At 47.8% G+C, this 13,215-nt stretch overlaps 1 protein-coding gene across 1 annotated transcript in view; it reads right to left on the reverse strand.

Moving 5' to 3' along the window:
- Positions 1-12,885, reverse strand: part of LOC121840036 (amyloid-beta A4 precursor protein-binding family A member 2-like) — a 15,051-nt gene extending 2,166 nt beyond the window's left edge. Inside the window, exons 1-8 of the mRNA XM_042301189.1 lie at positions 11,176-12,885; positions 10,721-10,856; positions 9,907-10,052; positions 7,145-7,231; positions 6,259-6,274; positions 6,042-6,136; positions 2,130-2,309; positions 1,405-1,617 (exon numbers count right to left, since the gene is read on the reverse strand). Of these exons, the coding sequence (XP_042157123.1) occupies positions 1,405-1,617; positions 2,130-2,309; positions 6,042-6,136; positions 6,259-6,274; positions 7,145-7,231; positions 9,907-10,052; positions 10,721-10,856; positions 11,176-12,576 (2,274 nt within the window). The 5' untranslated portion in view covers positions 12,577-12,885. The remainder of the gene's footprint in view (positions 1-1,404; positions 1,618-2,129; positions 2,310-6,041; positions 6,137-6,258; positions 6,275-7,144; positions 7,232-9,906; positions 10,053-10,720; positions 10,857-11,175) is intronic.
- Positions 12,886-13,215: the final 330 nt, after the last annotated feature.

A 13,215-nucleotide genomic window follows, 5' to 3' on the forward strand; every position in this document is an offset into this window, starting at 1 on the left:
ACACTAGAATGGCTTCCTAGAATGGCTGTGTCTCAATCTCAACACTAGAATGGCTTCCTAGAATGGCTGTGTCTCAATCTCAACACTAGAATGGCTTCCTAGAATGGCTGTGTCTCAATCCCAATACTAACATGGCTTCATAGAATGGCTGTGTCTCAATCCCAACACTAGAATGGCTTCCTAGAATGGCTGTGTCTCAATCTCAACACTAGAATGGCTTCCTAGAATGGCTGTGGCTCTCAAACACTAGAATGGCTTCCTAGAAAGGCTGTGTCTCAATCAACACTAGAATGGCTTCCTAGAATGGCTGTGTCTCACTGTGGCTCTCTGTGTCTCAATCTCAACACACTAGAATGGCTGTGTCTCAATCTCAACACTAGAATGGCTTCCTAGAATGGCTGTGTCTCAATCTCAACACTAGAATGGCTTCCTAGAATGGCTGTGTCTCAATCTCAACACTAGAATGGCTTCCTAGAATGGCTGTGTCTCAATCTCAACACTAGAATGGCTGTGTCTCAATCTCAACACTAGAATGGCTTCCTAGAATGGCTGTGTCTCAATCTCAACACTAGAATGGCTTCTTAGAATGGCTGTGTCTCAATCTCATGGCTGTGTCTCTATCTCAACACTAGAATGGCTGTGTCTCAATCTCAACACTAGAATGGCTTCCTAGAATGGCTGTGTCTCAATCTCAACACTAGAATGGCTTCCTGGCTTCTCTATCTCAACAATGGCTGTGTCTCAATCCCAACACTAGAATGGCTTCATAGAATGGCTGTGTCTCAATCCCATCACTAGAAGGGCTGTGTCTCAATCTCAACACTAGAATGACTTCCTAGAATGGCTGTGTCTCAATCTCAACACTAGAATGGCTTCCTAGAATGGCTGTGTCTCAATCTCAACACTAGAATGGCTGTGTCTCAATCTCAACACTAGAATGACTTCCTAGAATGGCTGTGTCTCAATCTCAACACTAGAATGACTCAACACTAGAATGACTTCCTAGAATGGCTGTGTCTCAATCTCAACACTAGAATGGCTGTGTCTCAATCTCAACACTAGAATGGCTTCCTAGAATGGCTGTGTCTCAATCTCAACACTAGAATGGCTGTGTCTCAATCCCAACACTAGAATGGCTTCCTAGAATGGCTGTGTCTCAATCTCAACACTAGAATGGCTGTGTCTCAATCTCAACACTAGAATGACTTCCTAGAATGGCTGTGTCTCAATCTCAACACTAGAATGACTTCCTAGAATGGCTGTGTCTCAATCCCAACACTAGAATGGCTTCATAGAATGGCTGTGTCTCAATCTCAATGCTCTAGGATGGCTCCCTTTCCTCTACTCCCCATCTCCTTTCCTTCATGACTGATAAAAGAGCAGAGTCGACTGTATGCTCCAGACCTTGATGATGCCTTGGCAGGTAGCTAACGGCAGGCCCACCAGGCTGGTGTTGTTAATGGACATGATCTGGTCCCCGACGCTGAGTTTCCCAGAGCGGGCAGCCGGGCCGCTGTTCAACATGTTAGCTAGGATAACTGTTGGCAGGATGGAGCCCCAGCCAGACTCCACTATCACCACACCTAGGCTCTCTCCCTTCTGCTTCTCCAACTCCAGCTGGGAGACACACAAACACACACAGAGACAGATATTTATATATATCTTTAAGTAGAAGTGATTAGTATATCTTACAAACTGGATTTTAGTTGGTAATAAAAAAATATTAAAAATATTAAAAATAATAATAACACAAAGTATATAACAAAAATATATATGCAGAATTTCAGTAGTGGTCTCACTGAAGCAAGAGCACTAATTACTTGTACTATTCAGTGTAATTTGATTAGCTTTCCGAATGGCTAAAATTGATCCTGAACTTGGGTAAACATCTTTGCGCTGTCTAGCTACTGCATGAGCCAAGAGTCTCAATATCTACTCTACTGTAATCTGCTATCTATACTGTGTTGACGGAGTGTATCTACAGTCATGAATCACGGTCAACAATCACTACAGCATGCCGTCACACCTCTTTACACTGGTCTATCAGTATTTCATGCACGCATATAGGCGCGGATGCAAGCGCACGCACGTACACGTACACACACACACACACACACACACACACACACCTCTTTACAGTTGTCAGAGTTTGAGAAATGGACCAGGTCGTCATTGTACATTTCCTGGGAATTGATGATGTCACTGTATTGCTTCTGACTCAGGTCCTTAGGGTTGATCCCGTTGGCACGGAGGAACTCCCTGTAGGCAACGCTGAACGCCTGGCCGATGGACTGGGCAATGAGCTGGGCCTGGGGAGGAGAGGGAGAGGGAGGGGAAAGGGGAGGGCAGTAGAGGGAGAGGGCGAGGGAGAGGAGGAAAGAGAGGGAGAGGGCGAGGGAGAGAGGGAGAGGAGGAGAGAGAGGGAGAGGCGAGGAGAGAGAGGGAGAGGGGAGGGGAGAGGGGGAGGAGAGAGAGGGAGAGGGGGAGAGAGGGAGAGGGAGAGGGAGAGGAGAGGGGAGAGAGGGAGGGAGAGGGAGAGGGGGAGAGGGGGAGGGGAGAGAGAGCGAGAGGGGAGGTGGGGAGGGGAGAGAGAGAGAGAGAGGAGAGGGGAGGGGGGGGGGGAGGGGAGGAGAGAGAGGGAGAGGGGGGGGAGGGGAGGGGAGAGGGGGGAGGGGGAGAGAGAGGGAGAGGGGGGAGGGGGAGGGGAGGGGAGAGGGAGGAGAGAGAGGGAGGGGGGGGGGGAGGGGGAGAGGGGGGAGAGGAGGAGAGAGGGAGAGGGGGAGGGGAGGGGAGGGGGGGAGAGGGGGGGGGGGAGGGGGGGGGAGAGGGGGGGAGGGGAGGGGAGAGGGGAGGGAGAGAGAGGGAGAGGGGAGAGGGGGAGGGGAGGGGAGAGGGGGGGGAGGAGGGGAGGGGAGGGGGGAGAGGGGGGGGGAGAGGGGGGGGGGAGGGGAGAGGGGTGGGGGAGGGGAGGGGGGAGGGGGGGGGGAGGGAGGGAGAAACTATTCAACAGAAGTGACAGGCTATTCAAGTTGACACCAATACAGAAGTGGAAGAGAGCACGGGTTAAGGACCAACTGAAATGATGAATGAAGATACACTATATATACAAAAGTATGTGGACACCCTTTCCAATTAGTGGATTTGGCTATTTCAGCCACTCCTGTTGCTGACAGGTGTCTAAAAATCGAGCACGCATCCATGCAATCTCCATAGACAAACATTGGCAGTAAAATGGCTTTACAGAAGAGCTTTCCAAGAAGTCAGTTCATCACTATCCCTGCCAGAGCTGCCCCGGTTAACTGTAAGTGCTGTTATTGTGAAGCGGAAACATCTAGGCACAACAACGGCTCAGCCGTGAAGTGGTAGGCCACACAAGCTCACAGACCGGGACCGCCGAGTGCTGAAGCACGTAGCATGCAAAAAAAGGTCTGTCCATTTCAAACTGCCTCTGGAAGCAACTTCGGCACAATAACTATTTGTTAGGAGCTTCATGAAATGGGTTTCCTTGGCAACCAAACACAAGCCTAAGATCACCATGCGCAATGCCAAGCGTTGGCTGGAGTGGTGTAAAGCTGGCCGCCATTGGACATGGGAACAGTGGAAACGCGTTTTCTGGAGTGAATTATACTTCACCATCTGGCAGTCTGACGGACTTATCGGGGTTTGGAGGATGCCAGGAGAACACTACCTGCCCCAATGCATTGTGCCAACTGTAAAGTTTGGTGGAGGAGGAATAATGATCTTGGGGCTGTTTTTCATGGTTCGGGGGCTTAGTTCTAGTGAAATCTAAACGCTACAGCATACATATGACACTCTAGACAATTCTGTGCTTCTAACTTTGTGGAAACAGTTTGGGAAAGGCCCTTTCCTGTTTCAGCATGACAATGCCCCCCTTGCACAAATCGAGGTCCATACAGAAATGGTTTGTTGAGATCAGTGTGCAAGACCTTGACTGGCCTGTAGAAGGCCCTGACCTCAACCTCATCGAACACCTTTGGGATGAATTGGAACGCCAACTGCCAGCCAGGCCTAATCGCCCAACATCAGTCCCTGACCGCACTAATGCTCTTAAGGCTGAATGGAAGCAAGTCCCCTCAGCAATGTTCCAACATCTAGTGGAAAGCCCCTCCCAGAAGAGTGGAGGCTGTTATAGCAGCAATGCTCCAACATCTAGTGTAAAGCCTTCCCAGAAGAGTGGAGGCTGTTATAGCAGCAATGTTCCAACATCTAGTGGAAAGCCTTCCCAGAAGAGTGGAGGCTGTTATAGCAGCAATGTTCCAACATCTAGTGGAAAGCCTTCCCAGAAGAGCGGAGGCTGTTAAAGCAGCAATGTTCCAACATCTAGTGGAAAGCCTTCCCAGAAGAGTGGAGGCTGTTAAAGCAGCAATGTTCCAACATCTAGTGGAAAGCCTTCCCAGAAGAGCGGAGGCTGTTATAGCAGCAATGTTCCAACATCTAGTGGAAAGCCTTCCCAGAAGAGCGGATGCTGTTATAGCAGCAATGTTCCAACATCTAGTGGAAAGCCTTCCCAGAAGAGTGGAGGCTGTTATAGCAGCAATGTTCCAACATCTATGATTTCAGAATGAGATGTTCCCAGAAGAGTGGAGTACTTTTAGCAGCAATGTTCCAACATCTAGAGGAAAGCCTTCCCATGAAGAGCGGATGCTGTTATAGCAGCAATGTTCCAAATCTATGTGGAAAGCCTTCCCAGAAGTGTACTGAGGCTGTTATAGCAGCAATGTTCCAACATCTAGTGGAAAGCCTTCCCAGAAGAGTGGAGGCTGTTATAGCAGCAATGTTCCAACATCTAGTGGAAAGCCTTCCCAGAAGAGTGGAGGCTGTAAATAATTCAATAATCAATAACCAAATCCCCAATAAATTAATAATATTCAGCAGTATAGCAGCAATGTTCCAACATCTAGAGGAAAGCCTTCCCAGAAGAGTGGAGGCTGTTATAGCAGCAATGTTCCAACATCTAGTGGAAAGCCTTCCCAGAAGAGCGGATGCTGTTATAGCAGCAATGTTCCAACATCTAGTGGAAAGCCTTCCCAGAAGAGTGGAGGCTGTTATAGCAGCAATGTTCCAACATCTAGAGGAAAGCCTTCCCAGAAGAGGGGGCTGTTATAGCAGCAATGTTCCAACATCTAGTGGAAAGCCTTCCCAGAAGAGCGGATGCTGTTATAGCAGCAATGTTCCAACATCTAGTGGAAAGCCTTCCCAGAAGAGTGGAGGCTGTTATAATAAATGTTCAACATCTAGTGGAAAGCCTTCCCAGAAGAGTGGAGTCTGTTATAGCAGCAATGTTCCAACATCTGTGGAAAGCCTTCCCAGAAGAGCGGATGCTGTTATAGCAGCAATGTTCCAACATCTAGTGGAAAGCCATCAGCGTCCCAGAAGAGTGGAGCCTTCCCTGCTGCTGTGGTAATCTGTTATAGCAGCAATGTTCCAACATCTAGTGGAAAGCCTTCCCAGAAGAGTGGAGGCTGTTATAGCAGCACTGTTCCAACATCTAGTGGAAAGCCTTCCCAGAAGAGTGGAGGCTGTTATAGCAGCACTGTTCCAACATCTAGTGGAAAGCCTTCCCAGAAGAGTGGAGGCTGTTATAACAGCAAAGGGGGGACCAACTCCATATTAACGCCCATGATTTCAGAATGAGATGTTCGACGAGCAGGTGTCCACATACTTTTGGTCATGTAGTGTATAACTGGTGTTATAGGAAAGCCAAAATGAGACGTATAAAGCAGGCCTCTGCAATAATCATTTTCAAAGCTTATAAATTATGTTCAGTAGTATTGTATACAGTGTACTGTAGACAGTGTATAGAAATTGCTTAATCAAAAATGGTGTGTTTTAAATTTAGCAACCTTCTTCTGCGAACACTGGTAATCAATAATCAATAATCAATAATCAATAACCAAAATCCCCAATAAATTAATAATATTCAGCAGTATACAAAGGGAGAGCATGGGGGGGGGGAATAGAAAACAGAACAGATCAGAATACCCTAGAATAGAACAAAAACAGAATACAATAGTACTCACGTCCTCTGACTCGAAGACGTAGCAGATCATTCTGTACCGTCTCGGTCCCTCTGAGCAGGAGAGATCAGCTTCACTACAGTCCTGCGAGGATGTTCCTGTCCATCAGCGTCTCCTGAGCCATAAACCATATGCTCCCGATGGCTGCTGTGGTAATAACTGTCCATCAGCGTCTCCTGGGGGGGGGGTAAATAATATATATGGCTGCTGTGGTAATAACTGTCCATCAGCGTCTCCTGGGGGTAAATAATAGATATGGCTGCTGTGGTAATAACTGTCCATCAGCGTCTCCTGGGGGTAAATAATATATATGGCTGCTGTGGTAATAACTGTCCATCAGCGTCTCCTGGGGGGTAAATAATATATATGGCTGCTGTGGTAATAACTGTCCATCAGCGTCTCCTGGGGGGTAAATAATAGATATGGCTGCTGTGGTAATAACTGTCCATCAGCGTCTCCTGGGGGGTAAATAATATATATGGCTGCTGTGGTAATAACTGTCCATCAGCGTCTCCTGGGGGGGGTAAATAATAGATATGGCTGCTGTGGTAATAACTGTCCATCAGCGTCTCCTGGGGGGTAAATAATATATATGGCTGCTGTGGTAATAACTATCCATCAGCGTCTCCTGGGGGGGGTAAATAATATATATGGCTGCTGTGGTAATAACTGTCCATCAGCGTCTCCTGGGGGGGGTAAATAATTTATATGGCTGCTGTGGTAATAACTCTGTGAGGAGTGGACGGTCCTCAATAACATGGCCCCTAAAGATACAGCAGCGCGCCAGAGGAATTTTATGAAACAGAAACAAATGAAGCTTTGGGCAGGTTTCCTGGACACAGATTAATCCTAGGCGTGGATTCGATCTGATCCGCATTTGATCCACATTATAGGGCGCTTGAACATCTAAAGTTAATTTCTGATTGAGCCCAACATTTACGATTTACTGTGTATGTGATTTTCGCCGACGGGTGAATATTGCCTTTAAAAGATGCATTGTCTACATGTGTGTGAATGGATAGTCCCAGACTTGGCATTAAAGAGAAGAAATACACCCAGTTTTTATTTTATTAACTCAGAGATCAGAAGTTAAATCATTCTCTCACCTGGGAGTCGGCATTCAGCACTTTGACAGCCTTGGTGGAGATGAAGAGGTCCACTTCTGTCACCGTCTGAGAGTCTCCATCTTGGCTCTGTGGTCAAACCACCATGGTCAAAAAGGAACGAGAGATCGCCATCGTGTGGTTAGACAGGGCACTCACAAGGTACATTTCCTTATTATTAGTCAGACAGCACAATACTAATATAACAACATTAGCCTGGTCAGTTAGTCAGACAGCACAATACTAATATAACAACAGCGCGCTTTGGAAACAAATGAAGCTTTGGGCACTAGCCTGGTCAGTTAGTCAGACAGCACAATACTAATATAACAACATTAGCCTGGTCAGTTAGTCAGACAGCACAATACTAATATAACAACATTAGCCTGGTCAGTTAGTCAGTTAATATAACAACATTAGCCTGGTCAACTAGACAGCACAATACTAATATAACAACATTAGCCTGGTCAGTTAGTCAGACAGCACAATACTAATATAACAACATTAGCCTGGTCAGTTAGTCAGACAGCACGATGCTAATATAACAACATTAGCCTGGTCAGTTAGTCAGACAGCACAATGCTAATATAACAACATTAGCCTGGTCAGTTAGTCAGACAGCACGATGCTAATATAACAACATTAGCCTGGTCAGTTAGTCAGACAGCACAATGCTAATATAACAACATTAGCCTGGTCAGTTAGTCAGACAGCACAATACTAATATAACAACATTAGCCTGGTCAGTTAGTCAGCCTGGTCACAGATACTAATATAACAACATTAGCCTGGTCAGTTAGTCAGACAGCACGATGCTAATATAACAACATTAGCCTGGTCAGTTAGTCAGACAGCACAATGCTAATATAACAACATTAGCCTGGTCAGTTAGTCAGACAGCACAATACTAATATAACAACATTAGCCTGGTCAGTTAGTCAGACAGCACAATGCTAATATAACAACATTAGCCTGGTCAACTAGTCAGACAGCACAATGCTAATATAACAACATTAGCCTGGTCAGTTAGTCAGACAGCACAATGCTAATATAACAACATTAGCCTGGTCAGTTAGTCAGACAGCACAATACTAATATAACAACATTAGCCTGGTCAGTTAGTCAGACAGCACAATACTAATATAATATCAGGGGTGTAATACACACATTATGTTCTCCTGTCCTCGTGGGGAACTGAAATTCATTTCCATTCAAAATCCTATTTTCCCTAACCCTAAACCTAACCACTAACCCCTTACCCTATCCCTAATTCTAACCCAAACCCTTACCATAACCATAACCTGTAATCCGTAACCCTAACCCTAATCCTAATTCTAACCTAAACCCTGACCATAACCCATAACCCTAACCCATAACAATAACCCATAACCCTAACCCATAACCCTAATCCATAACCCTAACCCTAACCCATAACCCTAACCCATAACCCTAACCCTAACCCATAACCCTAACCCATAACCCTAACCCTAACGCTAACCCATAACCCTAACCCATAACCCGTAACTCATAACCCTAACCCATAACTCATAACCCTAACCCATAACCCATAACCCTAACCCATAACCCTAACCCATAACCCTAACCCATAACCCTAACCCATAACCCGTAACTCATAACCCTAACCCATAACTCATAACCCTAACCCATAACCCATAACCCTAACCCATAACCCTAACCCTAACCCATAACCCTAACCCATAACCCTAACCCTAACCCTAACCCATAACCCATAACCCTAACCCATAACCCTAACCCATAACCCATAACTTATAACCCTAACCCTAACCCATAACCCATAACCCTAACCCATAACCCTAACCCATAACCCGTAACTTATAACCCTAACCCTAACCCATAACCCATAACCCTAACCCATAACCCATAACCCATAACTCATAACCCATAACCCTAACCCATAACCTGTACCCATAACCCGTACCCATAACCCGTAACTCATAACCCTAACCCATAACCCATAACCCTAACCCATAACCCGTAACTCATAACCCTAACCCATAACTCATAACTCATAACCCTAACCCTAACCCATAACCCTAACCCATAACCCATAACCCATAACTCATAACCCTAACCCATAACCCATAACCCATAACCCTAATAACCCATAACACGTAACTCATAACCCATAACCATAACCCATAACCCTAACGCATAACCCATAACCCGTAACTCATAACCCTAACCCTAACCCATAACCCATAACCCTAATAACCCATAACCCTAACCCATAAACTACCCCATAACCCTAACCCATGACCCTAACCCATAACCCATAACCCTAACCCTTACCCATAACCCTAACCCTAACCCATAACCCATAACCCATAACCCTAACCCATAACCCTAACCCATAACCAATAACCCATAACCCTAATCCCTAACCCTAACCCATAACCGTAACCCATAACCCGTAACTCATAACCCTAACCCATGACCCTAACCCTAAACCCTAAACCCTAACCCTAACCCATAACCCTAACCCATAACCCGTAACTCATAACCCTAACCCTAACCCATAACCCTAACCCATAACTCATAACCCTAAACCCTAAACTTAAAATAGCCTTTGTCCTCTTGGGGACGTGAGAAATGTCCCGTTGAGGGAGAATTGTCCTTGTTTTATTATCCTTGTGGGGAATTTAGGTTGCCACAAGGATAGAAGAACCAACACACACACACACACACACACACACACACACACACACCATACCCACACACCATACCTTGACCTGGCTGACAGCCTCCTGCGCCTGGGCCATGCGTGTTCCTTTAGATGGGTTCTTGTTAGACAGCAGCTGTGTGGAACCCAGGTAGTTAGCAGCAAAGATGATGCCATCAATCAGGTCCTCGGGCTCACACGGACCTGGGACTGGGAAATGAGAAATATGGATTTATTTATAGACAAGAAGCCATGACTCAGATCCAGACAGATTCACATTCAGATTCAGATTCAGATTCAAATTCAAATTCAGATTCAGATTTAGATTCAGATTCAGATGCAGATTCACATTCAGATTCACATTCACATTCAGATTCAGATTCACATTCACATTCAGATTCAGATTCACATTCACATTCACATTCACATTCAGATTCAGATTCACATTCACATTCAGATTCAGATTCACATTCACATTCACATTCAGATTCACATTCAGATTCAGATTCACATTCAGATTCAGATTCACATTCACATTTTCAGATTCACATTCAAATTCAGATTCACATTCAGATTCAGATTCACATTCAGATTTAGATTCACATTCAGATTCAGATTCACATTCACATTCAGATTCACATTCAGATTCACATTCACATTTAGATTCACATTCAGATTCACATTCAGATTCACATTCACATTTAGATTCACATTCAGACCATTTTATTGTCCCATAGCAATTTGGTTGCAGCACTATAAAATCATCAGATATGCACACCACACCAGAGACCAGAAAGAGCCATAAATGGTTATATCATAATCAAACGTCCATTACTCAGGTATGGAATCAATGAACTATACAGAGAAAAAATATTTACCATCCACGAAGCTGGGGAACGAGGCGTTGTTCTGTGTTGGTTCAGGCTGAGGTGTGTTGTTACTGTCCTCCTGTAGGGCCCGGGGCTCTGGACAGTGGGGCCTGCCAGGCCGCTGCTCTGCGATGTTGTGGGGCATCTGGAATAGACAGATCTTACTAACAACTGTAACAGACAGAGAGGAGATCTTACTAACAACTGGAACAGACAGAGCGGAGATCTTACTAACATCTGGATCGGACAGAGGGGAGATCTTACTAACAACTGGAACAGACAGAGGGGAGATCTTACTAACAACTGGAACAGACAGAGGGGAGATCTTACTAACATCAGACAGGAACACGACTGCAGATGAGATGTAGGTCAAATCTGGTGCAATGTTTGTTGTACATGGTCCCTGTCAAGTAAACTAATAACACAAAACAAACCCTGTGGAGTTGGCAGCATCAGGCAGTTACCTGTTTGTGTGTCTGTGTCCGTGTCTGTCTCTCCTCGGGGTACTCCCTCTGTGGCTCTGTGTTGTGGTGTGAAGATGGTGGAGCTGGTGATGTTGATAGTTTTACAGCCCTGGGATGTTTGTCCAGGCTGGATGAGGAGTCAGAAGTGGGCCTTGGGCTGGGGCTGGTGGTGCTGTCTTTGCGAGGCTGATAGGTCTGGGTCTGGTGGCTCTCCTGGAGGAGAGGAGACGGAGGCTTGGCGCTCCAACTGGTGGTGGTCTCTCTGCAATGCTGCTCGGTCTGTCGGGTGTTGGGAGTGTGTTCCTGTGTCTGGGCATTGTGGCTGGGAGGTGGGGCAGGCCTAGGGTTGTCAGAGATGGGCCTAGGGTTGTCAGAGATGGGCCTAGGACTGTCAGAGGTGGGCCTAGGACTGTCAGAGGTGGGCCTATGGTTGTCAGAGGTGGGCCTAGGGCTGTCAGAGATGGGCCTAGGGCTGTCAGAGGTGGGCCTAGGGCTGTCAGAGGTGGGCCTAGGGCTGTCAAAGATGGGCCAAGGGCTGTCAGAGGTGGGCCTAGGGCTGTTAGAGATGGGCCTAGGGCCGTCAGAGGTGGGCCTAGGGCTGTCAGAGATGGGCCTAGGGCTGTCAGAGGTGGGTCTAGGACTGTCAGAGGTGGGCCTAGGGTTGTCAGAGGTGGGCCTAGGGCTGTCAGAGATGGGCCTAGGGCTGTCAGAGATGGGCCTAGGGCTGTCAGAGATGGGCCTAGGGCTGTCAGAGATGGGCCTAGGGCTGTCAGAGGTGGGCCTAGGGCTGTGGCTGGGACTGACGGGACTCTCTTTGTGGTGCTGCTTGGTCTGGGCCTGTGTTGGGTGGGCGGGTGCTTGTCTCTTGTTGGTCTGGGCATGTGTCGGGTGGGTGGGTGCTTGTCTCTTATGCATCTGGGCCTGTGTCGGCGGGGCCTGTCTATACTGGGCCTGGATTTGGTGGGCCTGGATGTGCTGCATTTGGGCCGGGGTCTGGGGGGGTTGAGGGTGTGGTGTGTTGGGGCTAGATCTGTGTGTAGGCCTGATAGCACTTTCTCTACAGTTCTGTGTCTGCTGGTGTTGTCGGACGTCGCTCTGGGCCTGTAGCTGGTTGTTCTGGACCTGTTTCGGGAGGGGATCGACCTCTGTCAGGTAGGTGTGGGTCTGGTAGGCCTGTTTTGGGAGGGTATGGACCTCTGTCAGGTAGGTGTGGGTCTGGTAGGCTTGTTTCGGGCGGGCCTTGGCCTGCTGAGTGTGGGATTGTGTCTGGTGAGGGTGTGGGGTGCTGGGGCAGGGCCCGGATCTAGGCCTGGGCCTGGGCCTTGGTGGTCTGGGCCTGACGGCAGCCTCTCTGCAGTCCTGTGTCTCTGAGCTGCTGCTGCTACTCATGTATACCTTCATCTCAGACACTATGTGGCCAGTGTATTCCTGCCTGTCAGTCTCCCTCACAACCCTTCCTCCTTCCCTCCCACTCTTTACACCTCCCCTCTCACTCCTTCCTCCCCGTCCTCCTCCCTTCCCCTGCCTCTTCACCTCCTTATGGGCCCTTTGAGGGGCTTCCCATGTCCAATCCCTTCCCCCTCCACTTCCCTTATAGGGGGCCCTTTGTGGGGACTGTGAGACACACACTGAGATCTTACTGTCCTCAGGGGTGTTACAGTTCCCTATAGAGAAGACCTCAACTTCCGCTCTATCATTGTCTTCTCTATCTCCCTTTCTCATCCTCTCCCCCTCCCTCCCTCCCTCTCTCATTCTCTCTCCCTCTCTCATCCTTTCCTCCTCCCTCTCTCTCTCCCTTGTCCTCTCCCCCTCCCTCTCTCCCTCTCTCATCCTCTCCCCCTCCCTCTCTCCCTCTCTCATCCTCTCCCCCTCCCTCTCTCTCATCCTCTCCCCCTCCCTCTCTCTCATCCTCCTCCCCCCTCCCTCTCTCCCTCTCTCATCCTCTCCCCCTCCTTCTCTCCCTCTCTCATCCTCTCCCCTCCCTCATCAACTCCCCCTCCCTCTCTCTCATCTTCTCCCCCTCCCTCTCTCCCTCTCTCA

This window comes from Oncorhynchus tshawytscha, linkage group LG19 (genome assembly GCF_018296145.1).
Source record: "Oncorhynchus tshawytscha isolate Ot180627B linkage group LG19, Otsh_v2.0, whole genome shotgun sequence".
Taxonomy (NCBI): Eukaryota; Metazoa; Chordata; class Actinopteri; order Salmoniformes; family Salmonidae; genus Oncorhynchus; species Oncorhynchus tshawytscha.